The sequence below is a fragment of the Salvelinus namaycush genome, chromosome 42 (genome assembly GCF_016432855.1).
Source record: "Salvelinus namaycush isolate Seneca chromosome 42, SaNama_1.0, whole genome shotgun sequence".
Taxonomy (NCBI): Eukaryota; Metazoa; Chordata; class Actinopteri; order Salmoniformes; family Salmonidae; genus Salvelinus; species Salvelinus namaycush.
In genome coordinates this window covers 19831100-19851808 of record NC_052348.1, presented here as the reverse complement: position 1 = coordinate 19851808, position 20709 = coordinate 19831100, and the positions used below count along the sequence as shown (strand labels likewise).

The following is a 20709-nucleotide window of genomic DNA, read 5'->3' as shown; positions in this document are numbered from 1 at the left end:
TCTTTCCTCTTCTCCTCAGCATGTCTCTCTCTCTCTTTCCTCAGCATGTCTCTCTCTCCTCTTTTCCTCAGCATGTCTCTCTCCTCTTCTCCTCAGCATGTCTCTCTCTCTCCTCTTCTCCTCAGCATGTCTCTCTCTTTCCTCTTCTCCTCAGCATGTCTCTCTCTCTCTTTCCTCTTCTCCTCAGCATGTCTCTCTCTCTTTCCTCAGCATGTCTCTCTCTCCTCTTTTCCTCAGCATGTCTCTCTCTCTCCTCTTCTCCTCAGCATGTCTCTCTCTCTCCTCTTTTCCTCAGCATGTCTCTCTCTCTCTTTCCTCCTCAGTATGTCTCTCTCTCTCCTCTTCTCCTCAGCATGTCTCTCACTCCTCTTTTCCTCAGCATGTCTCTCTCTCTCCTCTTCTCCTCAGCATGTCTCTCTCTCTCCTCTTCTCCTCAGCATGTCTCTCTCTCTCTTTCCTCTTCTCCTCAGCATGTTTCTCTCTCCTCTTCTCCTCAGCATGTCTCTCTCTCTTTCCTCTTCTCCTCAGCATGTCTCTCTCTCTTTCCTCTTCTCCTCAGCATGTCTCTCTCTCTCTTTCCTCTTCTCCTCAGCATGTCTCTCTCTCTCTTTCCTCTTCTCCTCAGCATGTCTCTCTCTCTCTTTCCTCTTCTCCTCAGCATGTCTCTCTCTCTCTTTCCTCTTCTCCTCAGCATGTCTCTCTCTCTCTTTCCTCTTCTCCTCAGCATGTCTCTCTCTCTCTTTCCTCTTCTCCTCAGCATGTCTCTCTCTCTCTTTCCTCCTCAGCATGTCTCTCTCTCTTTCCTCAGCATGTCTCTCTCTCCTCTTTTCCTCAGCATGTCTCTCTCCTCTTCTCCTCAGCATGTCTCTCTCTCTCCTCTTCTCCTCAGCATGTCTCTCTTTCCTCTTCTCCTCAGCATGTCTCTCTCTCTCTTTCCTCTTCTCCTCAGCGTCTCTCTCTCTCTTTCCTCAGCATGTCTCTCTCTCTCTTTCCTCAGCTTGTCTCTCTCTCTCTTTCCTCAGCTTGTCTCTCTCTCTTTCCTCGTCTCCTCAGCTTGTCTCTCTCTCTCTCTCTTTCCTCTTCTCCTCAGCATGTCTCTCTCTCTCTTTCCTCTTCTCCTCAGCATGTCTCTCTCTCTCTTTCCTCTTCTCCTCAGCATGTCTCTCTCTCTTTCCTCTTCTCCTCAGCATGTCTCTCTCTCTTTCCTCTCCTGTCCTCTCTCTCTCTCTGTCATTTGGTCAGACACTATCAAATAAAACACATTCAGACCTCAAGAGCTAAACTCCTTCAGAGCAGGTGTGTGTGATATAACTGTACTAATCACATAGGTAGGAGTGTCTCTTTTCTTAGTTTGTCACATAATCATTTATTAAGTAGATTGAGTACAGCAGTTGAAATGTCCCCCCCGCCCCATGCACCCTGTCCCGGTGTCTGCAGCCTCTCAGCTAGCAGCAAGTAGCCTCTTCACTCTGAAGACGGCGCCTCAGACTCACTTTATAAGGAAGCTGAAAAAGAGAGAGAGAGAGACAGAGCGTGTGATTAGAGCGCTCGCCAGTTAATGTGTGACAAAGTCAACTGCGTTCTGACTGTATTAAGTGTCGTTCAGTAGATTTCATTGTGATCTGACTGTATTAAGTGTCGTTCAGTAGATTTCATTGTGATCTGACTGTATTAAGTGTCGTTCACTAGATTTCATTGTGATCTGACTGTATTAAGTGCCGTTCACTAGATTTCATTGTGATCTGACTGTATTAAGTGTCGTTCACTAGATTTCATTGTGATCTGACTGTATTAAGTGTCGTTCAGTAGATTTCATTGTGATCTGACTGTATTAAGTGTCGTTCAGTAGATTTCATTGGGATCTGACTGTATTAAGTGTCGTTCAGTAGATTTCATTGTGATCTGACTGTATTACGTGTCGTTCAGTAGATTTCATTGTGATCTGACTGTATTAAGTGTCGTTCACTAGATTTCATTGTGATCTGACTGTATTAAGTGTCGTTCACTAGATTTCATTGTGATCTGACTGTATTAAGTGTCGTTCACTAGATTTCATTGTGATCTGACTGTATTAAGTGTCGTTCAGTAGATTTCATTGTGATCTGACTGTATTAAGTGTCGTTCAGTAGATTTCATTGTGATCTGACTGTATTAAGTGTCGTTCAGTAGATTTCATTGTGATCTGACTGTATTAAGTGTCGTTCAGTAGATTTCATTGTGATCTGACTGTATTAAGTGTCGTTCAGTAGATTTCATTGTGATCTGACTGTATTAAGTGTCGTTCAGTAGATTTCATTGTGATCTGACTGTATTAAGTGTCGTTCAGTAGATTTCATTGTGATCTGACTGTATTAAGTGTCGTTCAGTAGATTTCATTGTGATCTGACTGTATTAAGTGTCGTTCAGTAGATTTCATTGTGATCTGACTGTATTAAGTGTCGTTCAGTAGATTTCATTGTGATCTGACTGTATTAAATGCTGTTCAGAAGATTTCATTGTGATCTGACTGTATTAAGTGTCGTTCAGTAGATTTCATTGTGATCTGACTGTATTAAGTGTCGTTCAGTAGATTTCATTGTGATCTGACTGTATTAAGTGTCGTTCAGTAGATTTCATTGTGATCTGACTGTATTAAGTGTCGTTCAGTAGATTTCATTGTGATCTGACTGTATTAAATGCTGTTCAGAAGATTTCATTGTGATCTGACTGTATTAAGTGTCGTTCAGTAGATTTCATTGTGATCTGACTGTATTAAATGCTGTTCAGAAGATTTCATTGTGATCTGACTGTATTAAGTGTCGTTCAGTAGATTTCATTGTGATCTGACTGTATTAAGTGTCGTTCAGTAGATTTCATTGTGATCTGACTGTATTAAGTGTCGTTCAGTAGATTTCATTGTGATCTGACTGTATTAAATGCTGTTCAGAAGATTTCATTGTGATCTGACTGTATTAAGTGTCGTTCAGTAGATTTCATTGTGATCTGACTGTATTAAGTGTCGTTCAGTAGATTTCATTGTGATCTGACTGTATTAAGTGTCGTTCAGTAGATTTCATTGTGATCTGACTGTATTAAGTGTCGTTCAGTAGATTTCATTGTGATCTGACTGTATTAAATGCTGTTCAGAAGATTTCATTGTGATCTGACTGTATTAAGTGTCGTTCAGTAGATTTCATTGTGATCTGACTGTATTAAATGCTGTTCAGAAGATTTCATTGTGATCTGACTGTATTAAGTGTCGTTCAGTAGATTTCATTGTGATCTGACTGTATTAAATGCTGTTCAGTAGATTTCATTGTGATCTGACTGTATTAAGTGTCGTTCAGTAGATTTCATTGTGATCTGACTGTATTAAATGCTGTTCAGAAGATTTCATTGTGATCTGACTGTATTAAGTGTCGTTCAGTAGATTTCATTGTGATCTGACTGTATTAAATGCTGTTCAGAAGATTTCATTGTGATCTGACTGTATTAAGTGTCGTTCAGTAGATTTCATTGTGATCTGACTGTATTAAATGTTGTGCAGAAGATCTCTCGGACTGTGTGCTGCTAACTGTTGTTTTGATGATTAAGGGTGTTACTTGAAGGCATCTATATTCTGATAGCTGGAGAATCTGGACGTGTCCTAAATGGTACCCTACCACATCTCTATGGGTCCTGGACAAAAGTAATGTTCATAAAAGAAAAAAAGGGTGCTATTTGGGGCGAAGCCGTTGATTCGACCTGAGGCTGATCCATCACTGAGCTTCTTTTTTGGGATAAAGCATCTGACGACTCATCTGACGAAGTTCAAAAGTGGGTAAAGTTGACTTCCAAGGGCAGTTTGAGTTCGCTCGGTTAGAAAAAAATGCAACACGATGTTCTGGATGAAAAGTGTCTGTGTGTGTTCCATGTTAGAGGGTGGATGGTGTGAACTTAGACACCCCTGATTCAATGTAGAAGCCCTGGAGACCTGGAGTGAAGTACTCTATTCATTCACTATGTAGGGCCAGGAGTTTATCCAGACCACCTCAACTGAAAAACTCTGGGCACAGACGTTTTCCTGGTTAACTTCTTTGGGACAGGGGGGCAGTATTGAGTAGCTTGGATAAAAGGGTGCCCAGAGTAAACTGCCTGCTACTCAGTCCTAAAATCTAGAATATGCATATAATTAGTAGATTTGGATAGAAAATACCCTGAAGTTTCTAAAACTGTTTGAATGATGTCTGTGAGTATAACATAACTCATATGGCAGGCAAAAACCTGAGAAAAAAATCCAACCAGGAAGTGGGAAATCTGAGGTTTGTAGGTTTTCAACTCTTTGCCTATCCAAGATACAGTGGAAATGGGGTCATATTGCACTTCCTAAGGCTTCCACTAGATGTCAACAGTCTTTAGAACCTTGTTTGATGCTTCTACTGTGAAGGAGGGGGGAATGAGAGGGGAATGAGTCAGTGGTCTGGCAGAGTGCCACGAGCTGGTCATGCACATTCACGTGAGAGGTAGCTTGCGTTCCATTGCATTTCTACAGACAAAGGAATTCTCCGGTTGGAACATTACTGAAGATTTATGTTAAAAACATCCTAAAGATTGATTCTATACTTAGTTTGACATGTTTCTACGAACTGTAATATGACTTTTCGTCTGAACATTCGCCTGGACCTGCCACCGCGTCGTCAGTTTGGATTGTGTACTAAACGCGCAAACAAAAAGGAGGTATTTGGACATAAATGATGAACTTTATGGAACAAATCAAACATTTATTGTGGAACTGGGATTCCTGGGAGTGCATTCTGATGAAGATCATCAAAGTGAATATTTATAATGCTATTTCTGACTTTGTTGACTCCACAACATGGCGGATATCTGTTTGGCTTGTTTGGTCTCTGAGCGCTGTACTCAGATTATTGCAGGGTGTGCTTTTTCGGTAAAGCTTTTTTGAAATCTGACAGCGGTTGCATTAAGGAGAAGTTTATCTAAAGTTCCATGCATAACACTTGTATTTTCATCAACATTTATGATGAGTATTTCTGTAAATTGATGTGTCTCTCTGCAAAATCCCCGGATGTTTTGGAAGCAAAACATTACTGAACGTAACGCGCCAATGTAAACTGATATTTTTGGATATAAATATGAACTTTATCTAACAAAACATACATGTATTGTGTAACATGACGTCCTATGAGTGTCATCTGATGAAGATCATCAAAGGTTAGTGATTCATTTCATTTATATTTCTGCTTTTTGTGACTCCTCTCTTTGGCTGGAAAAATGGCTGTGCTTTTCTGTGACTATGTACTGACCTAACATAATCGTTTGGTGTGCTTTCGTCGTAAAGCCTTTTTGAAATCTGACACGTTGGCTGGATTCACAACAAGTGTATCTTTAATTTGGTGTATTGCATGTGTGATTTCATGAAAGTTAAATTTTTATAGTAATTTATTTGAATTTGGCACTCTGCATTTTCACTGGATGTTGGCCATGCGCTACGCTAGCGTCCCACATATCCCCGAGAGGTTAAGTCACGTGTCCAGGAAAACTCCTGGCCCTAATTGTGTGAATGCCATTGGTAACATGGTGAAGTCCAGGTATGTGTGTTACCTGTAGGGGTAGCCGTGGTACTTGGACCTGAAGATGGACAGCAGGAAGCTGAAGAAGAACACCACCAGGCCCAGTCCCACCAGGCAGATAACTGAAACACACAACACAACATTACACACACACACACACACAGTCCCACCAGGCAGATAACTGAAACACACAACACAACATTACACACACACACACACAGTCCCACCAGGCAGATAACTGAAACACACAACACAACATTACACACACACACACACAGTCCCACCAGGCAGATAACTGAAACACACAACACAACATTACACACACACACACACACACAGTCCCACCAGGCAGATAACTGAAACACACAACACGACATTACACACACACACACACAGTCCAACCAGGCAGATAACTGAAACACACAACACGACATTACACACACACACACACAGTCCCACCAGGCAGATAACTGAAACACACAACACGACATTACACACAGACACACATACACAGTCCCACCAGGCAGATAACTGAAACACACAACACAACATTACACACACACACACATTCCCACCAGGCAGATAACTGAAACACACAACACAACATTACACACACACACACAGTCCCACCAGGCAGATAACTGAAACACACAACACGACATTACACACACACCCACACAGTCCCACCAGGCAGATAACTGAAACACACAACACGACATTACACACACACACACACACACACACACACACACACACACACACACACACACACACACACACACACACACACACACACACACACACACACACACACACACACACACACACACACACACACACACAGTCCCACCAGGCAGATAACTGAAACACACAACACAACATTACACACACACACACAGTCCCACCAGGCAGATAACTGAAACACACAACACAATATTACACACACACACACAGTCCCACCAGGCAGATAACTGAAACACACAACACAATATTACACACACACACACACACACACACATACACATACACACACACACACACACACACACACACACACACACACACAGTCCCACCAGGCAGATAACTGTAACACACAACACAACATTACACACACACACACACACACAGTCCCACCAGGCAGATAACTGAAACACACAACACAACATTACACACACACACACAGTCCCACCAGGCAGATAACTGAAACACACAACACAATATTACACACACACACACACACACACACAGTCCCACCAGGCAGATAACTGAAACACACAACATTACACACACACACACAGTCCCACCAGGCAGATAACTGTAACACACAACACAACATTACACACACACAGTCCCACCAGGTAGATAACTGAAACACACAGCACAACATTACACACACACACAGTCCCACCAGGCAGATAACTGAAACACACAACATTACACACACACACACACAGTCCCACCAGGCAGATAACTGAAACACACAACACAACATTACACACACACCCACACAGTCCCACCAGGCAGATAACTGAAACACACAGCACAACATTACACACACACACACACACACACACACACACACACACACACACACACACACACACACACACACACACACACACACACACACACACACACACACACACACACACACACACACCAGGCAGATAACTGAAACACACAACACAACATTACACACACACACAGTCCCACCAGGCAGATAACTGAAACACAAAGCACAACATTACACACACACACACACACACACACACTCCCACACACACAACCACTACCACACACACAACCAAACACACTACCACTCACGCACATACCACCCCTCACAAGCACACACACACGTGTTCGCCCCTTTAGTATGCTAACGAGGCAATTTATAGTTATTTTGGGACGGTTAAAAACACCTCAATGACAAAAGATGACGGGACGGTTAAAAACACCTCAATGACAAAAGATGAGAATGATTCGCTCTCTCTCCCCTGCCTCTCTCCCCCTCCCTCTCTCTCTCTCTCCCCCTCCCTCTCTCTCTCTCTCCCCCTCCCTCTCTCTCTCTCCCTCTCTAGGTTGGCCATATTCCCCACTGCAGTGTGTTGTCTGGTAGTATAATTAGCTAGAAGACAGTGGTAACTGTAAAGGGTGTGTGGAGGGCCTATTGGATGGATTTGATGTCACCACTGAGATCCTTCAACAGTCCTCTACTGAGCTATGGGCTGAAGCCAGGGCTGAGGGGAACTAATGTCCTTGTCAAATTGGCATGTAAGCAGTGTAATGTAAGCTCTTCGTAATCATCACTAAGGCTTATATTCTGACGTTTACCAGCCTGTGGTTTTTATAATCATATCATATATATTTTTTTTTAAATAATGGGTTTCTATGAAAATGAGTCACTACGACATCGTCCCAAATGGTTCCCTATTTGGGGCGCTCTACGTTTGACCAAGGCCCAAAGGGAGGGAACAGGGAGCCATTTGGGACTCATGCTGTGTGAGTCTAATGCAACGTGAATGATGGGTGTTTCTGCTGATTTAGCGGCCCGGCGGTTCTAGCTGAGAGATGAACTTAAAAAGGGGGTTGTTTTCTCCATGTGCTGTCGGTCGACACGTTGCAGACGGATGAAGGACTGTTACTGGACACGTTGCAGGCGGATGAAGGACTGTTACTGGACACGTTGCAGACGGATGAAGGACTGTTACTGGACACGTTGCAGACGGATGAAGGACTGTTACTGGACACGTTGCAGACGGATGAAGGACTGTTACTGGACACGTTGCAGACGGATGAAGGACTGTTACTGGACACGTTGCAGACGGATGAAGGACTGTTACTGGACACGTTGCAGACGGATGAAGGACTGTTACTGGACACGTTGCAGACGGATGAAGGACTGTTACTGGACACGTTGCAGACGGATGAAGGACTGTTACTGGACACGTTGCAGACGGATGAAGGTCTGTTACTGGACACGTTGCAGACGGATGAAGGACTGTTACTGGACACGTTGCAGACGGATGAAGGACTGTTACTGGACACGTTGCAGACGGATGAAGGACTGTTACTGGACACGTTGCAGACGGATGAAGGACTGTTACTGGACACGTTGCAGACGGATGAAGGACTGTTACTGGACACGTTGCAGACGGATGAAGGACTGTTACTGGACACGTTGCAGACGGATGAAGGACTGTTACTGGACACGTTGCAGACGGATGAAGGACTGTTACTGGACACGTTGCAGACGGATGAAGGACTGTTACTGGACACGTTGCAGACGGATGAAGGACTGTTACTGGACACGTTGCAGACGGATGAAGGACTGTTACTGGACACGTTGCAGACGGATGAAGGACTGTTACTGGACACGATGCAGACGGATGAAGGACTGTTACTGGACACGTTGCAGACGGATGAAGGTCTGTTACTGGACACGTTGCAGACGGATGAAGGTCTGTTACTGGACACGTTGCAGACGGATGAAGGACTGTTACTGGACACGTTGCAGACGGATGAAGGACTGTTACTGGACACGTTGCAGACGGATGAAGGACTGTTACTGGACACGTTGCAGACGGATGAAGGACTGTTACTGGACACGTTGCAGACGGATGAAGGACTGTTACTGGACACGTTGCAGACGGATGAAGGACTGTTACTGGACACGTTGCAGACGGATGAAGGACTGTTACTGGACACGTTGCAGACGGATGAAGGACTGTTACTGGACACGTTGCAGACGGATGAAGGACTGTTACTGGACACGTTGCAGACGGATGAAGGACTGTTACTGGACACGTTGCAGACGGATGAAGGACTGTTACTGGACACGTTGCAGACGGATGAAGGACTGTTACTGGACACGTTGCAGACGGATGAAGGACTGTTACTGGACACGTTGCAGACGGATGAAGGACTGTTACTGGACACGTTGCAGACGGATGAAGGACTGTTACTGGACACGTTGCAGACGGATGAAGGACTGTTACTGGACACGTTGCAGACGGATGAAGGACTGTTACTGGACACGATGCAGACGGATGAAGGACTGTTACTGGACACGTTGCAGACGGATGAAGGTCTGTTACTGGACACGTTGCAGACGGATGAAGGTCTGTTACTGGACACGTTGCAGACGGATGAAGGACTGTTACTGGACACGTTGCAGACGGATGAAGGACTGTTACTGGACACGTTGCAGACGGATGAAGGACTGTTACTGGACACGTTGCAGACGGATGAAGGACTGTTACTGGACACGTTGCAGACGGATGAAGGACTGTTACTGGACACGTTGCAGACGGATGAAGGACTGTTACTGGACACGTTGCAGACGGATGAAGGACTGTTACTGGACACGTTGCAGACGGATGAAGGACTGTTACTGGACACGTTGCAGACGGATGAAGGACTGTTACTGGACACGTTACAAAGACCTTGTTTTGCATTTTAATTAGCGCTGTCTCAAGGATAACTGCTTTTGCACAACTGTGTGTGTGTGTGTGTACATGCATGTGTGTGTGTGTGTGTGTACATGCATGTGTGTGTGTCCGGTCTCAGTAGAACTACAACAGTGGGCCTCTGAACCTCTGTATTAATCATGCTTACATCACACACACACACACACACACACACACACACACACACACACACACACACACACACACACACACACACACACACACACACACACACACGAGGTTGGCCTTCTGTGCTGTGCCGCGCACGCACCACACATACCATGGGGTTCAGGGTTCATCTCTCTGGTGTTAATTAAAGGAACAGTGGACTGAGTGCCGGCCTCTTCACATCTGCCAGACTTAATTGACAGTTATGCAAATATCCATCATGCTTATACAAATGATAATGTCATGTCATTATGTATGCAGCATGTGAGTTCCACTGGAACTACCTCAGTGAGTCTAGCAGACTGGAAGGGGAAGGGGCTGTTGTGTGTGTGTATGGGGGGGCACCACTCAGTCATAAAACATTAGCTGGGGGAACATGCCATGGTACCTCTGTATCTTCCCCTGCTGTGAGGACAAGACACCCTACACACACACACACACACACAGACACACACAGAGTGGGAGAAGAGAGGAGCAGGGGAAGGTGGAGAGAGGAGCAGGGGAAGGTGGAGAGAGGAGCAGGGGAAGGTGGAGAGAGGAGCAGGGGAAGGTGGAGAGAGGAGCAGGGGAAGGTGGACAGAGGAGCAGGGGAAGGTGGACAGAGGAGCAGGGGAAGGTGGAGAGAGGAGCAGGGGAAGGTGGAGAGAGGAGCAGGGGAAGGTGGAGAGAGGAGCAGGGGAAGGTGGACAGAGGAGCAGGGGAAGGTGGAGAGAGGAACAGGGGAAGGATGAGAGAGGAGCAGGGGAAGGATGAGAGAGGAGCAGGGGAAGGATGAGAGAGGAGCAGGGGAAGGAGTAGAGAGGAGCAGGGGAAGGAGGAGAGAGGAGCAGGGGAAGGAGGAGAGAGGAGCAGGAGGAGAGAGGAGCAGGAGGAGAGAGGAGCAGGGGAAGGAGGAGAGAGGAGCAGGGAAAGGATGAGAGAGGAGCAGGGGAAGGAGGAGAGAGGAGGAGGGGAAGGAGGAGAGAGGAGCAGGGGAAGGAGGAGAGAGGAGCAGGGGAAGGAGGAGAGAGGAGCAGGGGAAGGAGGAGAGAGGAGCAGGGGAAGGTGGAGAGAGGAGCAGGGGAAGGTGGAGAGAGGAGCAGGGGAAGGAGGAGAGAGGAGCAGGGGAAGGATGAGAGAGGAGCAGGGGAAGGATGAGAGAGGAGCAGGGGAAGGATGAGAGAGGAGCAGGGGAAGGAGGAGAGAGGAGCAGGGGAAGGAGGAGAGAGGAGCAGGAGGAGAGAGGAGCAGGAGGAGAGAGGAGCAGGGAAAGGAGGAGAGAGGAGCAGGGAAAGGAGGATAGAGGAGCAGGGAAAGGATGAGAGAGGAGCAGGGGAAGGAGGAGAGAGGAGGAGGGGAAGGAGGAGAGAGGAGCAGGGGAAGGAGGAGAGAGGAGCAGGGGAAGGAGGAGAGAGGAGCAGGGGAAGGAGGAGAGAGGAGCAGGGGAAGGTGGAGAGAGGAGCAGGGGAAGGTGGAGAGAGGAGCAGGGGAAGGAGGAGAGAGGAGCAGGGGAAGGTGGAGAGGAGCAGGGGAAGGAGGAGAGAGGAGCAGGGGAAGGAGGAGAGAGGAGCAGGGGAAGGAGGAGAGAGGAGCAGGGGAAGGAGGAGAGAGGAGCAGGGGAAGGAGGAGTGTTTGTGTATACATGTGCGTATGCCTCATGTGTGAGATGAAAAATATTTGCATACAGTATGTGTGTGTGTGTGTGTGTGTGTGTGTGTGTGTGTGTGTGTGTGTGTGTGTGTGTGTGTGTGTGTGTGTGTGTGTGTGTGTGTGTGTGTGTGTGTGTGTGTGTGTGTGTGTGTGAGAGATCAAGGATTAGATGCTGTGAGGCAATGACAAATGTGTGTTTCTGTTCCTACATGTGCTTATGGGGGATGTCCTTCTGGAAATCATATTCACACCCCCTCAGAGAGAGATGGGCTCAGAAAAAAATCACATATTCTGACATTGGCAACAGTACAGTGTTGAGACGAATGTGCTTTGTATTGTTCACCATGTTATTGCCCTGTACACCAGTTTACATATTCCTCCAAGCAGTACAGCATTTCTGGAACGTCCTGATATTTATCTTTACTGTACTGTTAATAGCAGAGAGAAATTACTTCTGGCATTGAAGAACAACTATCTGGTCCTCGGCTTGTTCACACCGTGGTGATTTCTAAAGAGGAGAATGGAATCGCACTCCTTTGAAGTATGCATGGAATGAGAGAGGACAGAGAGACAGAGACTCACAAAGAGAGCGAGAGTGTGAGGAGGAAAGAGAGAGACAGACAGAAAGACAGAGAGAGACAGAGAGCGAGAGAGAAAGTGAGACAGAGAGAAACAGAGAGCGAGACAGAGAGAGAGACAGAGAGACAGACTGAAATTGAATTGAGAGAGCGAGAGATGAGAGAGACAGAGAGAGGGGAGAGAGAGGAGAGAGAGAGAGAGAGAGAGAGAGAGAGAGAGAGAGAGAGAGAGAGAGAGAGAGAGAGAGAGAGAGAGAGAGAGAGAGAGATAAGTGGTGAGACAGGGAGAGGTGACACCAGGATATTTTGTGGGTGACTCATTAAGTGTGTGTTATTGCTCATTCTCATGGACCTGTTGGCATAATGTGTGTGACTGTGTGTTTTTCACTGGGAGATGTGTGTAGCTCCAGTTTGAGGCTGATTCATTTAAATGTAATTAAAAATGTGTGAGCTTGCATCCATGTGTGCATGTGAATACGTGACTGAAGAGTAGTTAGTGACAGTCTATGTGACTGAAGAGTAGTTAGTGACAGTCTATGTGACTGAACAGTAGTTAGTGACAGTCTATGTGACTGAACGGTAGTTAGTGACAGTGTGTGTGCCTGAACGGTAGTTAGTGACAGTCTGTGTGACTGAACGGTAGTTAGTGACAGTCTGTGTGACTGAACAGTAGTTAGTGACAGTGTGTGTGACTGAACATTAGTTAGTGACAGTGTGTGTGACTGAACGGTAGTTAGTGACAGTGTGTGTGACTGAACGGTAGTTAGTGACAGTGTGTGTGACTGAACGGTAGTTAGTGACAGTGTGTGTGACTGAACGGTAGTTAGTGACAGTCTGTGTGACTGAACGGTAGTTAGTGACAGTCTGTGTGACTGAACGGTAGTTAGTGACAGTCTGTGTGACTGAACAGTAGTTAGTGACAGTCTGTGTGACTGAACAGTAGTTAGTGACAGTGTGTGTGACTGAACAGTAGTTAGTGACAGTCTATGTGACTGAACAGTAGTTAGTGACAGTGTGTGTGACTGAACAGTAGTTAGTGACAGTGTGTGTGACTGAACAGTAGTTAGTGACAGTCTGTGACTGAACAGTAGTTAGTGACAGTGGGTGTGATTGAACAGTAGTTAGTGACAGTCTGTGTGATTGAACAGTAGTTAGTGACAGTGTGTGTGATTGAACAGTAGTTAGTGACAGTCTGTGTGTGACTGAACAGTAGTTAGTGACAGTCTGTGTGTGACTGAACAGTAGTTAGTGACAGTGTGTGTGATTGAACAGTAGTTAGTGACAGTGTGTGTGACTGAACAGTAGTTAGTGACAGTCTGTGTGACTGAACAGTAGTTAGTGACAGTCTGTGTGACTGAACAGTAGTTAGTGACAGTCTGTGTGACTGAACAGTAGTTAGTGACAGTCTGTGTGACTGAACAGTAGTTAGTGACAGTGTGTGTGATTGAACAGTAGTTAGTGACAGTGTGTGTGACTGAAGAGTAGTTAGTGACAGTGTGTGTGACTGAACGGTAGTTAGTGACAGTCTGTGTGTGACTGAACAGTAGTTAGTGACAGTGTGTGTGATTGAACAGTAGTTAGTGACAGTCTGTGTGTGACTGAACAGTAGTTAGTGACAGTGTGTGTGATTGAACAGTAGTTAGTGACAGTGTGTGACTATGTGATTGAACAGTAGTGAGTGACAGTGTGTGACTATGTGATTGAACAGTAGTGAGTGACAGTATATGACTATGTGATTGAACAGTAGTGAGTGACAGTGTATGACTATGTGATTGAACAGTAGTGAGTGACAGTGTATGACTATGTGATTGAACAGTAGTGAGTGACAGTGTGTGACTATGTGATTGAACAGTAGTGAGTGACAGTGTGTGACTATGTGATTGAACAGTAGTGAGTGACAGTGTGTGACTATGTGATTGAATGTGAGTGACAGTGTGTGACTATGTGATTGAACAGTAGTGAGTGACAGTGTGTGACTATGTGATTGAACAGTAGTGAGTGACAGTGTGTGTCAGCCTGTATGACTATGTGATTGAACAGTAGTGAGTGACAGTGTGTGACTATGTGATTGAACAGTAGTGAGTGACAGTGTGTGACTATGTGATTGAACAGTAGTGAGTGACAGTGTATGACTATGTGATTGAACAGTAGTGAGTGACAGTGTGTGACTATGTGATTGAACAGTAGTGAGTGACAGTGTGTGACTATGTGATTGAACAGTAGTGAGTGACAGTGTGTGACTATGTGATTGAACAGTAGTGAGTGACAGTGTGTGACTATGTGATTGAATGTGAGTGACAGTGTGTGACTATGTGATTGAACAGTAGTGAGTGACAGTGTGTGACTATGTGATTGAACAGTAGTGAGTGACAGTGTGTGACTATGTGATTGAACAGTAGTGAGTGACAGTGTGTGACTATGTGATTGAACGTGAGTGACAGTGTGTGACTATGTGATTGAACAGTAGTGAGTGACAGTGTGTGACTATGTGATTGAACAGTAGTGAGTGACAGTGTGTGACTATGTGATTGAACAGTAGTGAGTGACAGTGTGTGACTATGTGATTGAACAGTAGTGAGTGACAGTGTGTGACTATGTGATTGAACAGTAGTGAGTGACAGTGTGTGTCAGCCTGTATGACTATGTGATTGAACAGTAGTGACTGACAGTGTGTGACTATGTGATTGAACAGTAGTGAGTGACAGTGTGTGACTATGTGATTGAACAGTAGTGAGTGACAGTGTATGACTATGTGATTGAACAGTAGTGAGTGACAGTGTGTGACTATGTGATTGAACAGTAGTGAGTGACAGTGTGTGACTATGTGATTGAACAGTAGTGAGTGACAGTGTGTGACTATGTGATTGAACAGTAGTGAGTGACAGTGTGTGACTATGTGATTGAACGTGAGTGACAGTGTGTGACTATGTGATTGAACAGTAGTGAGTGACAGTGTGTGACTATGTGATTGAACAGTAGTGAGTGACAGTGTGTGACTATGTGATTGAACAGTAGTGAGTGACAGTGTATGACTATGTGATTGAACAGTAGTGAGTGACAGTGTGTGACTATGTGACTGAACAGTAGTGAGTGACAGTGTATGACTATGTGATTGAACAGTAGTGAGTGACAGTGTGTGACTATGTGATTGAACAGTAGTGAGTGACAGTGTGTGACTATGTGATTGAACAGTAGTGAGTGACAGTGTGTGACTATGTGATTGAACAGTAGTGAGTGACAGTGTGTGACTATGTGATTGAACAGTAGTGAGTGACAGTATATGACTATGTGATTGAACAGTAGTGAGTGACAGTGTATGACTATGTGATTGAACAGTAGTGAGTGACAGTGTATGACTATGTGATTGAACAGTAGTGAGTGACAGTGTGTGACTATGTGATTGAACAGTAGTGAGTGACAGTGTGTGACTATGTGATTGAACAGTAGTGAGTGACAGTGTGTGTCAGCCTGTATGACTATGTGATTGAACAGTAGTGAGTGACAGTGTGTGACTATGTGATTGAACAGTAGTGAGTGACAGTGTGTGACTATGTGATTGAACAGTAGTGAGTGACAGTGTATGACTATGTGATTGAACAGTAGTGAGTGACAGTGTGCGACTACGTGATTGAACAGTAGTGAGTGACAGTGTGTGACTATGTGATTGAACGTGAGTGACAGTGTGTGACTATGTGATTGAACAGTAGTGAGTGACAGTGTGTGACTATGTGATTGAACAGTAGTGAGTGACAGTGTGTGACTATGTGATTGAATGTGAGTGACAGTGTGTGACTATGTGATTGAACAGTAGTGAGTGACAGTGTGTGACTATGTGATTGAACAGTAGTGAGTGACAGTGTGTGACTATGTGATTGAACAGTAGTGAGTGACAGTGTGTGACTATGTGATTGAACAGTAGTGAGTGACAGTGTGTGTCAGCCTGTATGACTATGTGATTGAACAGTAGTGAGTGACAGTGTGTGACTATGTGATTGAACAGTAGTGAGTGACAGTGTGTGACTATGTGATTGAACAGTAGTGAGTGACAGTGTATGACTATGTGATTGAACAGTAGTGAGTGACAGTGTATGACTATGTGATTGAACAGTAGTGAGTGACAGTGTGTGACTATGTGATTGAACAGTAGTGAGTGACAGTGTGTGACTATGTGATTGAACAGTAGTGAGTGACAGTGTGTGACTATGTGATTGAACGTGAGTGACAGTGTGTGACTATGTGATTGAACAGTAGTGAGTGACAGTGTGTGACTATGTGATTGAACAGTAGTGAGTGACAGTGTATGACTATGTGATTGAACAGTAGTGAGTGACAGTGTGTGACTATGTGATTGAACAGTAGTGAGTGACAGTGTGTGACTATGTGATTGAACAGTAGTGAGTGACAGTGTGTGACTATGTGATTGAACAGTAGTGAGTGACAGTGTGTGACTATGTGATTGAACGTGAGTGACAGTGTGTGACTATTTGATTGAACAGTAGTGAGTGACAGTGTGTGACTATGTGATTGAACAGTAGTGAGTGACAGTGTGTGACTATGTGATTGAACAGTAGTGAGTGACAGTGTATGACTATGTGATTGAACAGTAGTGAGTGACAGTGTGTGACTATGTGATTGAACAGTAGTGAGTGACAGCGTATGACTATGTGATTGAACAGTAGTGAGTGACAGTGTGTGACTATGTGATTGAACAGTAGTGAGTGACAGTGTGTGACTATGTGATTGAACAGTAGTGAGTGACAGTATATGACTATGTGATTGAACAGTAGTGAGTGACAGTGTATGACTATGTGATTGAACAGTAGTGAGTGACAGTGTATGACTATGTGATTGAACAGTAGTGAGTGACAGTGTGTGACTATGTGATTGAACAGTAGTGAGTGACAGTGTGTGACTATGTGATTGAACAGTAGTGAGTGACAGTGTATGACTATGTGATTGAACAGTAGTGAGTGACAGTGTGTGACTATGTGATTGAACAGTAGTGAGTGACAGTGTGTGACTATGTGATTGAACAGTAGTGAGTGACAGTGTGTGACTATGTGATTGAACAGTAGTGAGTGACAGTGTGTGACTATGTGATTGAACGTGAGTGACAGTGTGTGACTATTTGATTGAACAGTAGTGAGTGACAGTGTGTGACTATGTGATTGAACAGTAGTGAGTGACAGTGTGTGACTATGTGATTGAACAGTAGTGAGTGACAGTGTATGACTATGTGATTGAACAGTAGTGAGTGACAGTGTGTGACTATGTGATTGAACAGTAGTGAGTGACAGCGTATGACTATGTGATTGAACAGTAGTGAGTGACAGTGTGTGACTATGTGATTGAACAGTAGTGAGTGACAGTGTGTGACTATGTGATTGAACAGTAGTGAGTGACAGTGTGTGACTATGTGATTGAACAGTAGTGAGTGACAGTATATGACTATGTGATTGAACAGTAGTGAGTGACAGTGTATGACTATGTGATTGAACAGTAGTGAGTGACAGTGTATGACTATGTGATTGAACAGTAGTGAGTGACAGTGTGTGACTATGTGATTGAACAGTAGTGAGTGACAGTGTGTGACTATGTGATTGAACAGTAGTGAGTGACAGTGTGTGACTATGTGATTGAACGTGAGTGACAGTGTGTGACTATTTGATTGAACAGTAGTGAGTGACAGTGTGTGACTATGTGATTGAACAGTAGTGAGTGACAGTGTGTGACTATGTGATTGAACAGTAGTGAGTGACAGTGTATGACTATGTGATTGAACAGTAGTGAGTGACAGTGTGTGACTATGTGATTGAACAGTAGTGAGTGACAGCGTATGACTATGTGATTGAACAGTAGTGAGTGACAGTGTGTGACTATGTGATTGAACAGTAGTGAGTGACAGTGTGTGACTATGTGATTGAACAGTAGTGAGTGACAGTATATGACTATGTGATTGAACAGTAGTGAGTGACAGTGTATGACTATGTGATTGAACAGTAGTGAGTGACAGTGTATGACTATGTGATTGAACAGTAGTGAGTGACAGTGTGTGACTATGTGATTGAACAGTAGTGAGTGACAGTGTGTGACTATGTGATTGAACAGTAGTGAGTGACAGTGTGTGTCAGCCTGTATGACTATGTGATTGAACAGTAGTGAGTGACAGTGTGTGACTATGTGATTGAACAGTAGTGAGTGACAGTGTGTGACTATGTGATTGAACAGTAGTGAGTGACAGTGTATGACTATGTAATTGAACAGTAGTGAGTGACAGTGTGCGACTATGTGATTGAACAGTAGTGAGTGACAGTGTGTGACTATGTGATTGAACGTGAGTGACAGTGTGTGACTATGTGATTGAACAGTAGTGAGTGACAGTGTGTGACTATGTGATTGAACAGTAGTGAGTGACAGTGTGTGACTATGTGATTGAACAGTAGTGAGTGACAGTGTGTGACTATGTGATTGAACAGTAGTGAGTGACAGTGTGTGACTATGTGATTGAACAGTAGTGAGTGACAGTGTGTGACTATGTGATTGAACAGTAGTGAGTGACAGTGTGTGACTATGTGATTGAACAGTAGTGAGTGACAGTGTGTGACTATGTGATTGAACAGTAGTGAGTGACAGTGTGTGTCAGCCTGTATGACTATGTGATTGAACAGTAGTGAGTGACAGTGTGTGACTATGTGATTGAACAGTAGTGAGTGACAGTGTGTGACTATGTGATTGAACAGTAGTGAGTGACAGTGTGTGACTATGTGATTGAACAGTAGTGAGTGACAGTGTGTGACTATGTGATTGAACGTGAGTGACAGTGTGTGACTATGTGATTGAACAGTAGTGAGTGACAGTGTGTGACTATGTGATTGAACAGTAGTGAGTGACAGTGTGTGACTATGTGATTGAACAGTAGTGAGTGACAGTGTGTGACTATGTGATTGAACGTGAGTGACAGTGTGTGACTATGTGATTGAACAGTAGTGAGTGACAGTGTGTGACTATGTGATTGAACAGTAGTGAGTGACAATGTGTGACTATGTGATTGAACAGTAGTGAGTGACAGTGTGTGACTATGTGATTGAACAGTAGTGAGTGACAGTGTGTGTCAGCCTGTATGACTATGTGATTGAACAGTAGTGAGTGACAGTGTGTGACTATGTGATTGAACAGTAGTGAGTGACAGTGTGTGACTATGTGATTGAACAGTAGTGAGTGACAGTGTGTGACTATGTGATTGAACAGTAGTGAGTGACAGTATATGACTATGTGATTGAACAGTAGTGAGTGACAGTGTATGACTATGTGATTGAACAGTAGTGAGTGACAGTGTATGACTATGTGATTGAACAGTAGTGAGTGACAGTGTGTGACTATGTGATTGAACAGTAGTGAGTGACAGTGTGTGACTATGTGATTGAACAGTAGTGAGTGACAGTGTGTGTCAGCCTGTATGACTATGTGATTGAACAGTAGTGAGTGACAGTGTGTGACTATGTGATTGAACAGTAGTGAGTGACAGTGTGTGACTATGTGATTGAACAGTAGTGAGTGACAGTGTATGACTATGTGATTGAACAGTAGTGAGTGACAGTGTGCGACTACGTGATTGAACAGTAGTGAGTGACAGTGTGTGACTATGTGATTGAACGTGAGTGACAGTGTGTGACTATGTGATTGAACAGTAGTGAGTGACAGTGTGTGACTATGTGATTGAACAGTAGTGAGTGACAGTGTGTGACTATGTGATTGAACGTGAGTGACAGTGTGTGACTATGTGATTGAACAGTAGTGAGTGACAGTGTGTGACTATGTGATTGAACAGTAGTGAGTGACAGTGTGTGACTATGTGATTGAACAGTAGTGAGTGACAGTGTGTGACTATGTGATTGAACAGTAGTGAGTGACAGTGTGTGTCAGCCTGTATGACTATGTGATTGAACAGTAGTGAGTGACAGTGTGTGACTATGTGATTGAACAGTAGTGAGTGACAGTGTGTGACTATGTGATTGAACAGTAGTGAGTGACAGTGTATGACTATGTGATTGAACAGTAGTGAGTGACAGTGTATGACTATGTGATTGAACAGTAGTGAGTGACAGTGTGTGACTATGTGATTGAACAGTAGTGAGTGACAGTGTGTGACTATGTGATTGAACAGTAGTGAGTGACAGTGTGTGACTATGTGATTGAACGTGAGTGACAGTGTGTGACTATGTGATTGAACAGTAGTGAGTGACAGTGTGTGACTATGTGATTGAACAGTAGTGAGTGACAGTGTATGACTATGTGATTGAACAGTAGTGAGTGACAGTG

At 44.4% G+C, this 20709-nt stretch overlaps 1 protein-coding gene across 1 annotated transcript in view; it reads right to left on the bottom strand.

Annotated features, from left to right (window-relative positions):
• Positions 1-1414: 1414 nt before the first annotated feature.
• The window catches only part of tusc3 (tumor suppressor candidate 3), a 64721-nt gene continuing 45426 nt past the window's right edge, over positions 1415-20709 (bottom strand). Inside the window, exons 8-9 of the mRNA XM_038982020.1 lie at positions 5581-5671; positions 1415-1505 (exon numbers count right to left, since the gene is read on the bottom strand). Coding sequence (XP_038837948.1) covers positions 1490-1505; positions 5581-5671 — 107 coding nt within the window. The 3' untranslated portion in view covers positions 1415-1489. The remainder of the gene's footprint in view (positions 1506-5580; positions 5672-20709) is intronic.